We start from the raw sequence: 20,222 nt of genomic DNA on the forward strand, positions 1-20,222 counted from the left end.
AGTTTTTTTCTTTACTAATCATTTTCCATTGTTTCCTTGAGTAAATGAATTCTGTGTTTTAACGTTTTAACTGTTTGCAAACTATGACTTGCATGAAAGCAATAGAGTAAATATCTATTAACAACCCTTTGGGGTCCCAACAGGTGGAATTCCATCCCTTCCAGAGGCCACAAGAGTTGCTGGATTATTGTAAAGAAAATAATATTGTATTTGAAGGTTACTGTCCTCTGGCCAAGGGGCAAGCTTTGGAACACCCAGTTATCTTGCAACTTGCAAAGCAGTATGGGAAAACACCAGCTCAGATCTGTATACGTTGGAGTATTCAGGTACAAATATGACTGTAATATATGTTCTCATTTTATATTCATTGAATTGCAAGTTCTGTAAGACATAACCAGGGAACCATTACAACTTTAAGCCACAACATTTTTTGGATAAAGTAGGGGAAAATAAATCTTTTTTTTTTTCATCTGTCTATCTTATTACAAAGGTTAATCATGCTGTCCTGTAGAATCAACAGGAACAGAGTAATCTTTCAATGTGAGAGAAATCTTCTCCTAGACAGTTTGCAATAAACAAGTCTCCCTGTTGGAAGATTTTCCCTGTATTCCTGTTCAGGTTGCAACTGAAAACGTTGGTTTTGCTCTAACTTTCATTCCCAGTTACTAGTGATCAGAGCAGTTAGAGTCTCACTAACGGGGACAGAGATAGCTAGAGAAGCAAGTTATTTGTTTTATCCCTCACTTTTCTATCCAGATTTAGAAACAAATTTTGCCTATTATTTTTTAAATATGTCAGTAATTTAAATGTTAAAAAATAATAATTTAATTTAAGAAAATAAATATATTTTCCAACCCACTTGTCTACATCCTTCTACAAGACAAATTCTAACCTCCTACGACCACTTACCTTTCTTGCATATACCAGGGAATATACAGGTAGTCCCCGAGTTAAGGACATCCGACAAATGGACGCCTCCTAGATACAAACGGGGCTTCCCTGCTCACAGAACGGAAGGTGGGAGGGGCTGTTGCATGACTCGCAGACGAAATCTTTTGCTAAACACAGCTGAGGTTGTGTGTGATCTTAAGGGTGGAGCGGATCTGTAAAATCTTGTAACTCTTTAATGACCAAGACAAACTCTGCAGTTGTTTCTTTTTGCATATCAAAGCACAGCTTGCTCTAGATGTTAATAAATGTCTAGGCTCCATAAAGTTTTTTTTTTTTGCTTTGTTTGTGAATAACTCACAATAAATCACACTATGCTGCCTAATATTATGTTGAGACAAACATCTGTCCTAATTGCATTTATTAATGTACCTGTTCAAACTTACATACAAATTCAGCTTAAGATAAAGCTACAGCCCTATCTCGTATGTAACCTGGGGACTACCTGTACTGAGCCATATCCTACTATCTCTATATGCTAATTGCGTATATCCTACTAGATTTCTGGCTTATACATGTAATGGGAGTATCCTTTATAGTAATACAATGGAAGGGGAGTTACCGATCCCTGTCTATTCCAGATCCTTCCATTTGATCAAGTTACATCCATACATACATGTTTCTTCATATGAGTCACCCCAGAGTTTTAGTCTCTAAAATGTGTCACTAACTAAAGCTTTTTTTTCTTTAATGCTTACAAGAGCAGGGAAATCCTAAACCCCTTGTGCCTGTTTGGCATTGGGGAGATTTCCTCTGGCTGAATATATGAAGGCAATGAAAACCATGTAGGGTTCTGGCTGTTATCTATTCTATTGAAACCAAAAAGATAGCTATAGATATATTTCAATATTAGTTAGGTAGATGCCAACACATTCAAGTAATTGTTGCTAATACCTGTCCTTGCTTTTTTTCTAAGTTGTATGGTTACCTAACAGTATGGTAAGTCTACCTGTAATGTAGCAGTAACAGTATTTTGTTTTTGATCTTACCAGAATGGCATTGTCACTATTCCAAAATCTACAAAAGAAAGCCGAATCCGTGAGAACTGCCAGGTAAGCCTAATCATTGTACTTTTAATTGTAAAAGTAGGTGGGAACTTGGCAATGTTTAATGTAGAACATGACTGAAAGTTATGCAATATATAGGTATTCTTAGAACTTACATCCACAATTATAGGTTTTCCTATTGTAGAAGTGTAAGAAAGAACTGTTTGTAGTTAATAAAAAGAAAACATCCAATTCCTGGCCTTAATTTGGGTTCTTTCTTAAAAAAACATATAATATCCTAATATCTCCTTATTTTTTGACATACCGTCAAACTAATAGGAGGGAAAATATACTCAGTTAAAGCTGAAGACCTGCTTTGCATGAGTGAGCCTGAGATGTTTGCAGCCATGTTTGTGCAAAAAAATGTTCTAGTAGATTCAACTTACCCACCTAAACATGAAATCTAACACAAATCTATTAGAAAAAAGGTGTTCCAAATTGATGCTTGATCAATACATTGGGCCTGATTTATAAAAGATAGAGAGAAGGGTTGAGAATAAAAATTTCCAATCAATGTTCAGTCATTGGGCCTGATTTATGAAAGCTCTCCAAAGGTGGAGGGGATACACTTTCATCAGTGAAGCTGATATTTGTTCCAGCAAACCTGCAGTGGGTTTCTTCAAAGTTATATGCTATTTGCTAGCAAATGTTTTGAATCCTGGACTAGGTCCATTCAAGGTTTGCTGGATCCCCCAGCTTCATTGATAAAAGTGTATCCTCTCCAGCCTCGGAAAGCTTTCATAAATTAGGCCCACTGACTGAAAATTGAGTGGACATTTCCATTCTCACCCCCTCTGTCTGACTAATAATGAAACTCAGCAAAATGCACAGTGGTATTCAGGTAATTAAACGACATCTAGGAGGTATACAGCGCTGGGTAATTTGCTAACGCTTTCTAAATACAGTGGTATAATATTAATAATAATTTCAATTGTAATTTAAAGTGAACTAAGTGGAGCCCCCCCCCAAATAAAGATATATATATTTATCAATATATGGAGCAATACAAGTTAAGATTGTGGTTTTTGATTATAATAATAATTTGTGGTATAGCCAAGATTGCTGTATGTATAATGACATAGATAAACATTGTATCATTTACCAGACTTGTCAGTTGCAACCTATAGACTCTCATGGTGAAATTGTTACCTTTTGCTATTTTTTGGTATGTTATATGATTTCACCCTAGTCTTTATTACGTGTATGCACCAAATACTACATGCATATTAATACTATTTAGTGTCCACTATATGGTATTAAACAATATCTGAACCCAAGAAAAAATATTACAGTGCAGCTTACCAGTCCTTAAATGTGGGGTTGCATTATTTTCCCTTTTTAAGTCTAAGCATCATTTTCTGGAAGTTAAAAAAAAATACCTGTTGATCTTGTGCAGTCCTAGTAACTTCCTGTGCACTGATCTAATCTTTGAAGCTGCGGAAAACTCTTCCTTATATAATGGAGATAATGGTAGGAAGTGTTTGTAGTCTAGTTTAGAGTGCAGCCTAGGGTGACAGTGCTTCTTCTCCATAGATACAATACAACCACCAAATCTAGGAACCAGTAAGCTGCAATTTAATACATTTTTTGTGTGTATGTCTAGCCACAGTCTATGTGTAAATATGTCTATTTTTTCTCCAGCTAATCATTTATTTTATCAGCAGCCCCATTTATGACTTTTGTAGCCTGAAGACTGACACTAAACTTCCTAAGACAGAATTTCTTTTCAGTTTGGCTACTGCCATTCCTCCTAGCTTATGCGTTAATTCAGAGTGTTGATAAAAACACATTCTGACCCACTCACAGTGTCCAAAAGTATGGTGAAATCTGTTGTTGATTATAATAAATTTTATTGTATTTTTGCTCATTTTGTGCTTTTTTCGTAGCTACATCCCTTTATTTCCATGCCGCAGATTTTCTGATTTTCACACACTACTAAAACTAGGGATGTTAAGGTTTTGGGTTACTTAGTGACTGAATACATGTTGACCTCCCAGGAGGCTCATATATCAAACTGCCATGGAATATAAATAGCACAGAATGGGCAGGAAAATGAAATTAGATGTTTGAGCCAAATGTATAAAGCTGTCCCAGACAGTCCTTGGATAAATCTTTCCATGTTCTTTGTTTCTTTTAAACTCCTAGTTGATAATTTACTGACTTATCTACAGTGCAAACTTCTTAAAAATAAGTGTTTCCCCAATTAAATTTCACGTATTAGCCCCATTGTGTGTAGCCCATAGTGTATATAACTTTTGTTTCTGTCCATCTCACATACTAACCTGCCTGCATCTCCTCAGGTGTTTGATTTCACACTAGCAGAGGAGGATGTGCTTTACCTAAACTGCTTGCATGATGGGCGGCACGTGTCCTGGGATCCTTCCAATCTAATGTAGCCTTACAGGTTTGGACAATTTATTAATGACATTTATTCTTTACACTGACTTAGTTCATGATTTAACACTGCCAAATAGTTTGGCAGACATATGTTCTGGTGAATGCCAAAGGTTAACATGGTCTTCCATTGCGTTATTCCCAGATGACCTGTGGACTGCTATTTTATTTCTACATATTTTCTATAAACTAGGTCAGATATTGAGCTAGACAAATATATATTGTAGGAAAAAAAAGCTTAATCCGTGTCCAGCTCTGTGGACAGTAATCTGTCTGAAATATAGGAATCTGGCTGTATTTGTATGTTTAACAACTGAGCCAATGGTGACCACTTTGGCATTTGCAGATGGAAAGTAGTGAATTCCATATACTTACATGAATAGAATCCTTAAAACTAATATACAAATGGAGGCTTTATTCCAAACAACACATACAACAGCAACCAAATGTCTTCACATGTTTCATAGAACACGACAAGTCATAGAACATGACAAAAACGGTGCAATACAGGTCAGGGTAATTGGTTGCTGCTGTATGGGCCGTTTGAAAAAAAAGTCTCAGGCTTTCTTGGACCCTGTTTTGTATATGGAATTTACAGCCTGGCAAAGCTGGGCTGAACAATTAGGAGAGAGTGTGGTCAAGTGTCAAGTCACCGACAGCAATGTTCATTTGTCTTCATGGATAGAAATGAGAAATTAAACTCTAGAAGATGCCTCACCAGAGATGGTGTAACTACAGATAATAGTACCCAACAGCAAAATTTTAATGCAAGAAAAGGGAATTGAAGAGTTGCTGGCAAAGTCAGTATGCTAATAGGGATCAATGCTGTGAACAAACGTTATCAGGGAAGTGGGGGCATCAGTGCAGGGAATTACCTTTTATATTAAATTACCAGTTAGCCACTCTTTCCTCAAGAACTTACTAGTCTTTTTTAGCATGCCAGGTTTCAGGACTTCAGTAAAAATTTTAAACCCCCACCTATTTTTCCACAGTATCAAGTAATGAAAAAAAGTGGCAATCACATTATATATATATTGATATGTCTTGATCATAGAAGATAAGTATATATATTTCTATATCACTAAAACAGAAGTACAAACTTGAAATAAGGTGTCTTCTCATGTTTCATTATTGTTACTTCATAAAATTAAATGGGTTCAGCAATATCGTAAACTTTCTTTTAACTTAGCATAGCAATGTGGATCTCTCAGACTTTTGTTTGAAAGGTCATTATACTCAGGGATGCAACTGTTCCTGAACATGTGCCTTCCTGCCGCTTACATTTATCACATGATATGGTGATGTAATTGGTGACAATTACCTTCCCCTGGGATAGCTTTGTATTAGAGATCTGTGTATCTGTGCCTGAATTCTAGCTTTTGTATCTCAATAAATGCTGTGCTAAAAGGTCAACAATCCCTAATTGACTAATCTAGATAGTGTTCATTGGTGTTTTAGAAAAATAAATTGGAATGTAAAAAATATGTCACAGTAAACAGTCATAATACAATAAGTATTACTATATATACAATACTTCTCTCTCGTTAAAAGCTGAAAGTTTAATTTTAGATATAGTAGTGATCTCATACTACTGCACTGCCTATTTCTCCTCCCTGAACTACAGAACTACCATGTGTATCTGATGTTAGTCTTAACACGTTTAATATCCTGGAGTGTCTAAGGAGAAAATGATCCTAATCCTACCTCATGTTATTGTTTAGTAGCACACCCCCCTGTATATATACGAAGTAAAAGGAAAAACTGAAAAATGGCTGGGGGTTTTCTTGGCTGCAAAAAGAAGTTATATAGTGAGCAAACTTTTTTTGAGGAAATAACAATCTTATAGTACATACACTGTATAATAGTTTTTGGTCTTTCCCATTAGATTTCATGGGACGATAAACCAGTTAACTAGATGCAGTAATCCCTATATTAGATAAAAGCAAGAACAACATCTCGCATCTGGATACAAGACGTTGTTCTTGCTTTTACCTGTTATAGGGATCACCCAGCTTCACAGATGAAAGTTTATACTTCCCACCTTGGAGAGCTTTAATAAATCAGGCCCTATGTGTTTCAATGGCAGTAATTGAGCTCCCATCAGTTAATGTTTCAGTGAATGTCAGTTTGAAAACAAAATGACCAGCCAATGCATTTTATAAATATGATAAAAAAATAAGATGGATTGTTAGCAGCAAACAATTGAACTAACAAAGGTTTTAAGACCAAAAAAAGGCTGTAAGGTACCACTTACTTTTGCAGATCTAATACTTTGATTGATTTGTATTGGTTACCATTACTTTCACAATATAAATGGTTCCTGTTTTTTAAAAAATATATATTTTATCTTTTGGTTATTTATTTTTTTGTCCTGCTAGTAAAATATTAGACTGTTGATGGTAGAGGTATTATGAAGCATGCTACGCAGCCACAGTGTATATGATAAACAGCCCAACCTCACAGAAAATCAATAGCAAAATATTCCCACACTTCCCCACAGACCTCTTGTCAGCAGGGGAAGAATGAAGGCTGTAATATGCAAACAATCTGTTTCAGATTATCTCATAATCTCATCAATCAGAGACATTACTATTCTGAATAATGTTTAGAAAGAAATTGAATGCTTACAGTTGATTAGTTTGTTGTATGGGCATATTTATGGTGTTCTCTGCAACCAAAAATTCCTATGTCTCATTCAATAAATCTAGCATGGTTGTGATATTGTGGATGTGTCCCATCAAACAGTGTACTTGCTAGTATTTTCTTTGTAATATGTGGGTTTACCTGATTGTAGATTTGAAAATAGTTGCAAAGGAGATGTTAAGCACTGAATCAAACAGTGTACTTGCTAGTATTTTCTTTGTAATATGTGGGTTTACCTGATTGTAGATTTGAAAATAGTTGCAAAGGAGATGTTAAGCACTGATATATTGTAGTAAATATCTGTGTATTCTTTGCAATTCCCATAAATAAAATGCAATTTTCAACTTTTATTTTATTGTTTGTTATCAGCAATTCAGATCTCTCTTAATTTCTTTGCAGCTTTCTACATGGTGATGGTTGCATGGCATTTCCAATTTGGAGATAGAACAAAGCTTTGTAACACTATAACATGAAGTGCCTCCATAAGGACCTTCATGGCGGAAATCTTTTCTGTTGAAAGAAAAGTTGATGTTTTAAAAATATTTAAAAATGACTTGTTAAACCTTATTATGAGATTACAGTATCTGGGTTTTCAAATCATTAATTCAATTTGCTAATGTTGGAAAAATTACAAGCAATTTTTTTCTTGATGCCATGCTGCCCCTTGTCCTGAATTAGATGTTTCATTCACAACATTCCTGGTCAGAAATGTATTTTAGGGTTCCTGTTTTTTTTTATACCATGATGTGATGTCCTCAGACTGAAAGTCTGCTCCAGCATGTCTCAAGATAACCGAGAGCTAAATCAGAGTCCGGGGATATTATTCTCCTAACATATTGTTAGCGCTCTTTGCAAACAGGATTCTCCCAGACTACTAACAAAAAATCCATTGTTAATAGTCAGTGAAAAGAGTTGAGATTTACTGACCTAATCCTGGGAATATCAGTAGAAGCAGCAACTATTGAAGGAGATGCCTGCCCATAAAGTCATGTGTATGAGATTGCAGAGTTTTCAGTGATAAGGCTTTGCCAAGGTTAACTTTGTGATACAAATTTGTTTTGAGCAACTCTATTGGTGTTTTGTCAATTCATAGTAGAGTCCCTGAAGCAAAAGAGGAACACTCATTACCTGCTCACAGATTTTCTGACCTACATTTACATGGTTAGTTATATAAAAGACATAAATAAGTCCATCAAGTTCAAGAACAAGAACTGTTGGCAAAACTTTCTGAGCAAATATGAGCATTTACGGTGCTTGGTCAGTAAATTCTACTCTGTCCAATCAAATGCTGGGCTATATATGGTTTTAAACATAACTAATCTTAAAAAACAGATTTAGTATGTTGCAATTTTGCCATCCCTGGCTGCACACATTTTCTTTTTTAACCTGTTGTCATGTGAGCAACACACTTTCTGTCCCAGGGTGACTACATTTTTTTTCCAATTCATTGGGCCTGATTTGTTAAAGCTCTCCAAGGTTGGAGAAGATACACTTCCATCAGTAAAGCTGGGTGACACTTCCTGCCTTCGTGATGGTTGTCACTGGTGGAGTGTTTCTTGCAAGAAGAATATATATATATTAAAAAGAAGAAGAGCGAGAGTCTATCACAGGTTTTTTGCTGTCTTTGCACTGGTTGGGTAGTGTTACCCATTCCTACTATTCCATATAATGTCTTGCCAACTCAGTGACTTCATTGGGAAGGAAGGAGAGAGGACATTTGAATACGACACAGTAATAAAAACATGAAAGATCTTTAACCTTTCCTATATTACAGAAAGACTAAACGATGGGGGGTGTTGAATAAGGTAGGAGAATAAAAAGGTAGCAATTCTTTTTTATTACTGGATATTATTCTTCAAATGTAATGTTTCTTGAGTAGGATTTCATATGCATCCTTTTTGCATCATAGGGTCATCACCCAATTAGTGTTTGTATTTTAAAGATGTGGGATTCTTTGACATTTGTTATCCTTTAGATAATTTTCCATTTCCTCTGGGACTAACTGTGTTTTTATATGTGGGAAAGTAAAAAGGCAAAACAAGACAGCACCTGACAGTATACCAAGCGTATACCAAGCACACAAAAACTTTATGGTATAAATGCTGGCATCAAGTCCTATCCTCATCTTAAATCTATACCCAGTGTGTAGCCTCTCCAGTTATAAACAAAACAGTATAATAAAGTATACATATATGATAACATTTATTTCAAACAGTGCTGCTAAGCCAAATTTTACATGTTGTGATTTTGAAATTTGTGTTTTAAATCTGAAATCCATGCAAACCAAATACCAAAACCAAAGAGCCTTGTGTATTCTTGGTCGCCTTGGAGTGTTTCTTTCAGAACTTGCAATGATACAGCATAAAATAACAACTCCTACATTTGCCCTTGTAATACAGACCAGTTACTGCTCCTCTCTCTCTGTTCAGGGTTACTGGTCTTATTTCTGCCCCCCCTACTGTATTCTGCAGGTAGTTTGTAGTGGGTGAGGGTTCAGGGTCCTTCCCACAGCTCTTCTCTCTGTTCAAACTATGTGCAGCAAAGTGATTATGACAAACTACATTTGTTTTTTTTTTTAAATCATTTGATTCACCAATAATGGATTTATATATTTTTGGTTGTTGAATAATACATTTGAATGCACTTTAGTGTGTCTGGGACTTAGAATTAAAAATACTTAATAGCATGAGGAGTTTCTGTAGTTTTTATAAAGTTTTTACTTTACAAGTTTAACATGTTATGAAGCGTATTCTTATCATTTACCAATTACACCACAGAAAGGTGATGGTGTGGTAAAAGCTGTTTAATATAGCAGGAAGAATGTACACGTGAAAGTATACAGCTTTTTTTGGTTTGTGTTCCTTAAAAATGTGACAGTTTAATCATCTAATCATAAAGCAGCTCTGTTTAGGGGCTTACTCCACAGAATGTTTGAGGGAATGTCTTATAAATAGAGCCCTAAGTCCTTTATTTTCTGATCAACTTGATCTCCCATATGTGCAGCTTTACAAAGTTTATTGTCCCTTACTTTTTACTCTAATGATAATTTGCACAATAAAGCTCATTTATGTGGTGCCCATAGAAAAGTAGCAGGAGCCTCATCCAGAAATACCTTGGCTCATCCAGGATTCCCAATGGCTTGCCACTGGGCCAAGTGCTTTAAACACTATTTAATATAGAGCTACTTTACATAAATGAACCACCTCTATACATAAACATGGTATATGGATGTTAATAATAAATAGGCACCGGCTATCTAGCTTTTCAGGTTTTGATTTACATATTAGTAAATATTTAAAAATGAGTCTTCACAGAACAGCAATTTCACTTCTAGATAAAAGATTTATGTTTGTGCACCTACTCTTCACACTCCACTGCTCTTCAGTTCCTCTATTAATGGTGTTATTTACTGCAGTTGTATTTTTCCATTTACGCCCCCTCCAGTTTTCTTTCCTATATCTCTTCTTTTAATCATCCTTTGATTTTGTGGATTTATCTTGAAGAAAATATAAATTGTGTTGGATTGATCACTAATAACTATTTTGTTTCATTACTGCAGTTCAGAGAAGGTGCATAATTAACTGGGAAATCATGTTGTTCAACGTATAACACCATAATGATGGATATTTTGTGATATATTGTTAGTGTTCTGAATTGGTACATAAGTTTTAAGTATTTATACTATTTATATATCCGCCAGGACAGATCCATGAAGGATGTCAGACAAGTGCTGTACACATCAGATTCTCGTCTGATACTAACCCTGAACCAATAATCGGACGAGAATCATCTGATATGTGTACATAGCCTTATTCTTTCTGTTCAATCCTTTGTGGGATTCTGAGCACCCAGGAGGCAGCGTTGAGGTACACTGACATTGCCTGTGCCTCTAGGATGAGGATGGATGGGTCTGAAATAAGTATTATAAACACTGTCTAAAAAAGGCATTATTTTATCCAGAGTTTATCTATTATGCTACACCTCCAGTGTGAAAATAATAAAAATCTGGCTAGAAGGTATTAAGGAAGCTAACTTTTTATTGCTTTTTTGGGTCAAGAAGATTGATAGCAAGTTTTACACTCCCTATGATTTCTTAGCAGCAGTTTCATATTTTGTCCTACTGGTCTTTAAACTGTTGACTGGTCTTTCACCAGTCAACAGTTTAAATTTGTCAGTTGTTAAATTGGAGATGGTGTTTACTGTGCCAGTGGAGATTTCTGCAGTGGAGATTTAATGCGTGTTTTTGCCCTAATTAATCATCAGTGTCATTTTATTTCCCTTTTCTAATGCATTACTCATACCTGTCAGAGGTAATTCTAAAATATGCCCTTTAGTTATTTACAAGACTGAAATAAGGGTAAGTATTACACAAAAACATTTGTCTAATTTAGAATAATGTGGTGCAAGTGGTATATATACGCACCCACATATTTGTTAGGAGTCTTTAAGGGGTGTTGGTATTCTGTCCTTTGAAATTTCCCGCATAGGTTGTTGATTCTCTTGACAAATTTTTTTGCCCCCAGTTAAGAATGCACACACCAGTGGTCCTGGAAAGGAGAAGGAGAGAAAGCTATGTAGGTAGGGTGGTTGGAAGCGACATGTGTTTTCTTGCTGATCTTTCTGAAGAGGCCACAAAAAAGATGGAAAGGGACATTGCATGGCTGTTTTGTCAAATAGTACTACCTTCTGGTGTTTTTTTTTGTTTTCTCAGTTTTTCTCAGTCCACTTTAAAACATATATATAACTACTGTGGTAGGAGTGAGAGTTTCATTTACATAAACCTTAGGCATAAAAAACACAGAGATAATGCTAAGTCTTAGCCTAGCTTAAAGAAGAAAATAATTTATTGCAAACTAAACAGCCACAAGTAACTGGTGAGAAAATAACACTTTGGTGTGGGTGTAATACACAACGTAACATAGTGTGCAGGGTTAAGTATGTGTTACATACTATACTGAATATTGGGTCTATCAGACAGGACAATGCAATATGCAACACAGAGTGCATCACTCGGAAAATATGGATAATAGGTCCAGTCTCTGGTTAGTGGGAGACAAAAATGCCCCCAATATCAGTTGTGGCGTAAAATTGCCAGGTACAGTGGCAGGACAGTGGCCTGTGGGAGGAAGAATGCCTTGAAGCCATGCAGGAACAATGGTGGCCAGTGGATGTGGGGGTAAACAATAGTCCCCAGGGAAGTGAGGTATTGTAAGAAATAATAGCAGCCAGCCAGCAGGGGTTGAGGGGAACAACAATGTCTAATGGGAATGGGAAATGAAGAGTAATGTATGGAAGGGGAGAATATTAGTGCCCAGCTGGCAGTGGGGGCAAACAATAAAACAATTGTGCCCAGCTTGGGGTGGAGACGTTTTAAAGAATGGTACTGCCCAGTAGGGAAGAGGAAACAAATTCATACTAGGAGGTGGGGTGAATTAATGGTGCACAGGGAGTGGTGATGGTGAACAGTGGGCACCATGGGGGTGGGGATGGAAGAGAACAATAATGCCCAGCATGGGTATGGGAAAAAAGTGGTGTCCAGTGGGGCTGTGGGAGAACAGTGACCAGCAAGGTGTCAGGAAGAACAGTGGTGCTCAGGGAGGAAAGGTGGTGGGGAGTGGTGCCTAGCTTGGACTGAAGATAAAAAGAATGCCCAGGAGGGAGGAACTATGATTCACAACAAGCATAACTGGTAGAGGAAGGGCAGAAGGCCAAAAAAATGGGTGCCCACAACATCAATATTTTTTTTTAAATAGGATTCCTAAAGGTCTGCACTTAGTGTAAGATTTTATACCAATTATTTAGTGCATTCGAGTGTTTCTCTTTTAGGTGAAAGAGTTTTTGCTTGTTTTTGGCCTCTTGAAGCCCCTTTTGGCACTTAGTTACTGGTCCTTTATGCTGTTGAAGAGGCTGGATAGCTGAAGCAGTTACAAGAATTCTGTTTTCCCCCTTGAATATTATTTCCAGTTACTTTCCTAGTGTATGGAAATACCCTTGGCAGACATACTAGGCTGCCAAGTACATGCCAAGATATCAGGATTCCTCTGCTCAATTTTTCAATTCTCTTTATTCAGAATCCAAGCCATTAGCAGACCAAGTTATTTTAGAGAATTTATCATTTATTAAACAATCCACTACAATTTTCTGTATCCTTCCTTGCCATAATTTCTCTCTGCAGACATTGCAGTTCAATGCTCATCATGTCATAAAGTTACATAGGATACAAATTATGTAAAAACATACATACATTTATGCTGTATTTCCACTTTAGCTTGTGGCGCTGGTTTCTAATTTTCATAAAGGTATCAATCTTTTGGTCATACAATGTAGATGTGAGGCAGAGTAGTATTATTTAATTCAGATTCAATGGGAACTGTTAGTGAACATTAACAGATTTTTAACTGGATTGAAGCTTAAGCCTTGAAGCAAGCATAATATTTTCAGGTTCTTCAATAAGTATTAATATTATTACTAACAAACAGTATTTATATAGCACCAACATGTTACGCAGCGCTGTACAATAAATAGGGGTTGCAAATGTCTGACAGATACAAACAGTGACATAAGAGGAGGGGGACCCTGCCCAGAAGAGCTTACAATCTAGGAGATATTTTAGTGTAGCTTCGGTTCTGTATTATGAATCATTGTCTGCCTTGTAGGTGAACCTCTGCTCCATATTAGGTCCGTTGGAGACCTAAATGGATTCCTCCAGAACTTTTCTGTGTTTAAACACATTTGTCTTGCTTTCACTCACATCCTCCAAGATTCAGCAGAAAAACCACTTTCCAGTGTGAATCACAATGAGGATAAAGTTCTCAGGATGATAAAGATTGTTGGCTTTTTGTGATATACAGTTTAATACCAAGACCAGTAAATGTGTTCTCAGGAGACCACATACCCTTTCCCAATGTTTGGGTAAGCAATTGCTTTCCTCTTGTCGGTATTTCTTAAGTCCAGCTTTATAAAATTTTCAAAGGCACAGTTTAGTTAGCGGGCCTTTTCTAGACAGTCACATATTTGGCACATTCGTTAATTCTGTAAAAAAAAAGGTTTATTGAAAATGCTACAATAGGAGATTGGTCTGTTTTGTAGTATTTATTGTCATACTCCTTGTAAATATATGATAATCTGCATTTGTTTTATTTTGTATTTTTGAGTTTATTACTTATATATATGCCCAGTTTAGGGTTTCTTTTTTTGCACACTGATTAGCAACACCATGATACATGGGCCCTGATTTATTAAACCTCTCCAAGACTGGGGAATAAAGACTATCATGGGTGATCCAACAAACCTGGAATGATTTTCTTAAAAATCATTTAGTATTGGTTGGCAAATGTTTTGAATCCTTGACTAGATCCTCTCCAGGTTTGCTTATCTTCTTCAGCCTTGGAGAGTTTTTAATACATGGTATAGAACTCACATTTATGCATTGCAGTAGCAGTGCAAATACCAGATGTAATATGTCACCCCAGAGCATTATTGCAGTTAAAGGCAAAGTAATGAAGCATGTTGCATTTTGTGATGGACTGTAATTAAAAGGACCAGGTCCATTTTAGCTGCATAATGGTGCATTGACAGCCCATTTAACTGAATGCACCGCCTTAGCACAACGCACAACACAATGCTTCTTGGTGCATGCATTTCTTAGGTGTGAGCGAGCCTTTGATTTTAAAAGTTAAAATGAGCTTCTAAGCACCAATGGTGCAATATTAAGGAGTTCCCAGTAAGAGGAAAGAGAATCGGGGAACACAGCAAAAAAAGTTGGAGAAGGCTGGGAGAAGAAATCAGATTAAGTGCAATGAAGCACCAGAAATTAAACCACCCCAGTTCTCTATGTTATGTTCATGTTATGTCTTTGGTAAAAGCAAAGTTAGGTACCATTGTGCAAGTGCCATCTGTCAAACAAACTGTCAATCCCTCAAATGACTATTATTATATGTTATATGGCAATTGAAGATCTAAACAGAGGCTAAAATGGTGCTATCTTTGGCTGCAAAGGGATGGGAGGATTTAGTGCTGCTTTAAAAGTGATCAGTTAATTTTACACTGCAGTGCTTCTACAAATAAATTAGCCATTATCACACATTATCAGTGTGAATTAGTTGCTGTAGTATTTTGCACTTGGTTTCCTGACATTTGGACCATAGTTTTTTTTTACATACAAAAGGCAATAGGAACTTTTTTAAAGAGGGAATTAGGAGCCACATTATAGGGAAACCCTTTGTTGTTAAGTGTGAAGGTGTCCCTGTGAAGTCACCTTTTTGCTAGTTTCTATTGGCCCATTATCACATGTACAAGTATTTACCAAAATCAACATAATGAGATTACTATTGTGTGCATATTATATCTCATAAAAAGATAAATAAACTTTATTTAAGTGATAAATAGCCATGATTGATTTCTAAGCTGAAAGCCTCTCCGTAGTTCTTTGCTTACAATGTTGTTGTCTTAAACTAGTCATAGATGTCAGAAAGTGGTTGAATTAGCAGGTATTAACACCATTTGTATGTAATAAATGTAATTATTTAATAATAAACACTGATCTGTTTGTTCACTTTATATCCTCTTGTAGTTCAGCTTTAAAGCCGGATTCTACACTTTAGTGGTAATTTTAACACCAGTTATCTCCCCCTCTCTGCAAACCACTCTGCATATATTAAGCTAAAAATATGCTTGTACAAATCCTAAAGCAGGTCTTGTTAACTTGTATCTTTGGAGCAAGTATTACCAGCCCTTTTAAGTCAGAGGTTGCAGGTGCTGTTCTATATATTTGCCAGTATGCACTACAATGTCCTGGTACCCAATTACTGATCAAAAGTTAAGTACTGCAGAACACACAAAGATAATGGACACATTTCAATATTTCACATGGTACTTTGTTAATATGACTCAGTAGAGAACAACCATAAGTGATTCCCTCCAAGGGTTGTCATTGGGTTTGGTCCCTTTCCCAGAGTGTTCATTCGCTTATATTGCACAGAATGTACATCAGTTATAGAAGGCACCATGACTGTGTCATTGATGTTTTCTTCATCTGAGCCAGTTGGTTAAGTTAACTTACTTTCCTTTCTTTTTAAAGTTTAAGTTACTCTCAGTAGTTTCAGTTTTGATTCTTGTGTATTTTATCATGTTGTATCATGACCTATGTACCTTTTTCATCCATATCTCTCTCCCCATTATACTTCTGTATTCATCTACTACTATAATTTTCTTGTTTCTGTGTAATATACCCTTTTCTGAAAAACCCAATAAAAACAATAATAAAAAAAGTGTTTACTGAAGGTGTGAAGGGGATGTTTAAAGTACTCACAAGATTCAGACAATTCCAATGCACTTGTGAAAACGTCTGTGGCAAAATATAATAAAATATGATAAAAATCACCAACACATGATCAATAACAATTGTGAAAAGGTTGATCTTCTGCGTTTTACACCTAACATTTTTTTTTTAAACCAAGGAGCAGCACAGCAGTAAAGGTGTGAATAGAGGTGTAATTAGTTCAGTACATGGAGAACCCACATGTGAATGGTATAGCTGAAAAAGACCAGTTCTTAACAATTCACTTATTATATAGAAACTGTCATATTGCAAATGTAAATACCTTTAATGTGGTATCATTCAGTTAAGTGTAAAAAGAAAACCATTTTGTAAAGCCTTATTCGGGGTTTAGCAAATATTTTAAGTTAGATTTCACATCTCAAAAATGCATATTCCCATGTAACAATTGCAGTTTCGTATGTTGTGATATTTTATACTAAAGGAACAGAAATTTGCCTGAAAGGAACCCCAATCAATTATGAGTCCATACCCAAATACACTTATTTTGCATACAACTTGTTTTTGGTCACCTTTTTTACAGCTAATATAAAATGTTTGTTTCAAAAAACAGCATACAACTGTTTGGTATTTATTTTACTTGGGAGAGTGAAAAGATGACACTAAATTCCAAACCAACCGCTTCAACTTCTTGTACAATCGTCTTGTAATTCAGTTTGTACCAATCTCAAGCACCAGTTCCTTATGTTTCTCCAAGGTTTCAGTCTCTAAAATGCACTGGCTCTATGTATAGTCTTTTATCTCATTTTGTATTGGAATAAACTTGTATCTGGATTACAACGGCATGAAACCTAAATTCTAGATACAGCTAAACTAATTATGCGACCTACAGGCCAAAGCAGTAAGTTGTTAAATGTTTACCTGTGTGGCTGCTTACTCATGGGCAGTAAAGGAAAAGAATTATGTAGACTGACTCCTCCCATTTAACTGTTTTTGTTTCATTCTTCCATACTTTATTATTTTATCAATGTTGTTTATAACCTTTTTCCTTTTTATGATTTTTTTGCATGTTGGGTCTTTTCCAGAGGAATATCAAATATTCGTTTTCAGCTGGTTATTGGAAGCACAAATGTGGCTGCACTGTATTTAAAGGATATAATGGCAGTGATCTCAACCAACCTTTAGCATGTTCCCAAACATTAAGCACTCTTGTAGCATGTCCGCAGTCTCTAACCATCTATTGCAGTATGTTTACAGTCTCTGACAGTTTTCACACTAAAAATATAATAAGAATACAGAGCCACAGAGGAAAAGCTGATGCAGCACCCTCTTCGCAAACCTATTTACGGGTTTTGACATTATAACCTATACAGGGTTTCTTGTTCAACTTTACAGTACAAGGCTAGAACACCATGCAAATATTTCTGCAGTACAGGTCATACGTTACATTCAACAGGAAAGAGTCACATGGTATGATCTTCTCCTGAAATTCGCCATTTGGCCAGATATATCAGGAAAACAAGTATGTAAACCAAGAACCATGGTTATGATGGAAAAAATCACCATACAAGAACGTTATCTCAAACAAACTCATCGCTAAAAACAATGTTTCAGGAAAGCCTAGAAAATAAAGGAGGGAAGGGAGGGGACACGGAGAGTGACGAGAGTGCTGCTTCCTGTCTGCATGCCAGAATAATATGTGTACAGCTGGAAAGAGGCCAGCTGTAGAATATTATTGTGACCTATGAAAACAAAGAATCTGAGATCTCAGGGAATCCTACAACTGCATAAATCACTGCAGCTAATTATAATGAACATCTGGGCGCACAGTATAGTCTAATACCCTAACAATCGGCTTTTGGAGCCACATGAAGGGTGTATACATGACAAATAAACTAATAATAGCACAAGAGGAGAGGACAAAATATTGGGAGTTATATATACAATGCCAGGCTTGCAGGATCTTTGGGACATTCCAAACAAAGGTTTATTGCTACATGCACATAAAGCATAGTTATATTACAGTCTTAGCATATTGGAGGGAAAAACAGTGGTGGAAAAAGACAAAGATAAAAGATTAAAGCCAATAATGAAGTTGGCTCTCACAACAGGCAGCACATGTGTCATTAACTGAATTGTAGATATATGTATAGGTAAAATAGTGATTTACACTGACTCCAGGGGCTCTATTTAAAAAAACTGGGAATTTAACATTCCCTCAAACATTCACTGGTGGAAATCACTTACTGCCATTGAAACACAATGACAGTAATTGATTCCCACATAGGAATGTTTAAGGGAATGTCTTATTTCCTATTTTATAATTAGAACCTAGGTCATTCATTTTCTAATCTATTAGATCTCCTATATATGTCCAGCTTTACAAAGTTTATTGTCCCTTACTTTTTACTCTAATGATAATTTGCACAATAAAGCTCATTTATAAGGTGCCCATAGAAAAATTGAAATTCTGAATTTTACTTTTTACCGATATTTAGAATCAATTGGAACAAAGTAAAAACGAGACTGTGCCCAGTAAGATACATTCATATTACTTTGTTGTTAGGTATTTTTAATTTTTAGGAGGATTACTGTATTTTTTAATATGGTTTAAAAAAACTATAGCAATATGCAATGTGAAGTAATTCATGACAGCTAGTCAAGTTTTAGTTAACTGTAGTGAACTCTGTGCATTATCTTTGTCATCCCATCCTAAATAAGCCTATTTATTGTCAAATGGGGGATAAAAACATTTTAAGCAGACTCTGCACCCTGAAAGTTTAACATATTCTAACCTAACAATAAAAACACTTTAAATTAAGCCCTAAATTACTTCTGTGTTTTCAAGCATCAAAAAAGATATTCTCTACCGTTTACATGAGGTTAAGGATTTGAAGCTATTTTTTCACGGAGAACAGATTTTGGGAGCCTGTCAGCCTTCCCATATAAACACACAACAGGTGGTCCTAAAACTGAGACCCCAACTTTTCTGTAATGTTTGAGGATCCCTAAGAATGAATGATTTTATAGTACATACTGCTATTGAGGTCAGTGATATTGTTTTAAAACTCCATTGATGAGAATGTTAAACTACTTTTACGTCCATTGTCTGGGCAGTGGGGAACATTTAAGTTTATAATTGGAGTTTATGCCAAAACCTAATTTTTATTTATTTCAAACAAGTAGGAAAGTATACAACGTTTGTCAGGTTTTTATTTCTGTCCGTGTCTTATCTCACTCACTGACCCAGTGACTGACAAAACTGCCATTATTATAGATTAGTTAGCATCTGTGTGGTTGGCATAGTATTTTTACATAGATAGTGGTTTCCTGTAAAAAAATATTAAATATACTTTAAAAAAATATACGATCAACCCCAGTAGCTTTTTTGCCCTGCTCCTACCCTTAAAGCACAGCTGCGAGCTATCAAAAGATCAAATACTCAGTAGTACGTCAAAATATTTTTCTATCCATAAAATACAAAAAATAATTCCAGTGTAAAAAAAAGAAAACACTGTTTTAAAAATAATCTGTGTGTAGGAAAATAAACTTTACTAAATAAAGTTGGTTAGTTTGGAAAATTGGAAATTTTCCAGGGACAGATCCATCAACCCATGACTTCTCCCCAAATCAGGAACATGTGGCAGCCATGGTTTAAAAAGTAAAATTATACACTACTTTGTGTGGTTATATTTTGCGCATATTCTGCTAGATAATATCTAAAACAGGTTTATAAATAGGTGGTAATTGTTTTACTGTGGACCATATTATGGGGTAGTGAGTAAAAAAAGTCAGTGTGGGATATTCACACGTGATTCATGTTGGATTTTTTTATATTTTCACCAGAGACAGTTTAGATAGCTTAGTTAAGGTTTATTTTTTGAGGTAGCCTTGCAGATGACATTTCTGTGTGA

The 20,222-nt window shown here is 35.8% G+C and overlaps 1 protein-coding gene and 1 long non-coding RNA gene across 4 annotated transcripts in view; one reads left to right on the plus strand and one right to left on the minus strand.

The window, feature by feature from the left end:
- LOC140336713 (glyoxal reductase-like) overlaps positions 1–20,222 on the plus strand; it is a 73,463-nt gene that overhangs the window by 44,976 nt on the left and 8,265 nt on the right. For 2 of the 3 annotated variants that reach the window (XM_072420009.1, XM_072420010.1), the window contains exons 6-7: positions 144–326; positions 1,941–2,000. In XM_072420009.1, the coding sequence (XP_072276110.1) occupies positions 144–326; positions 1,941–2,000 (243 nt within the window). Of the gene's footprint in view, positions 1–143; positions 327–1,940; positions 2,001–4,294; positions 4,399–20,222 lie in introns of all 3 variants that reach the window. The other variant, XM_072420012.1, reaches the window with a different exon arrangement.
- LOC140336715 (uncharacterized) overlaps positions 1–20,222 on the minus strand; it is a 74,330-nt gene that overhangs the window by 37,873 nt on the left and 16,235 nt on the right. The gene's annotated exons all lie outside the window — the stretch shown is intronic.

The sequence above is a fragment of the Pyxicephalus adspersus genome, chromosome 8 (assembly GCF_032062135.1).
Source record: "Pyxicephalus adspersus chromosome 8, UCB_Pads_2.0, whole genome shotgun sequence".
NCBI lineage: Eukaryota > Metazoa > Chordata > Amphibia > Anura > Pyxicephalidae > Pyxicephalus > Pyxicephalus adspersus.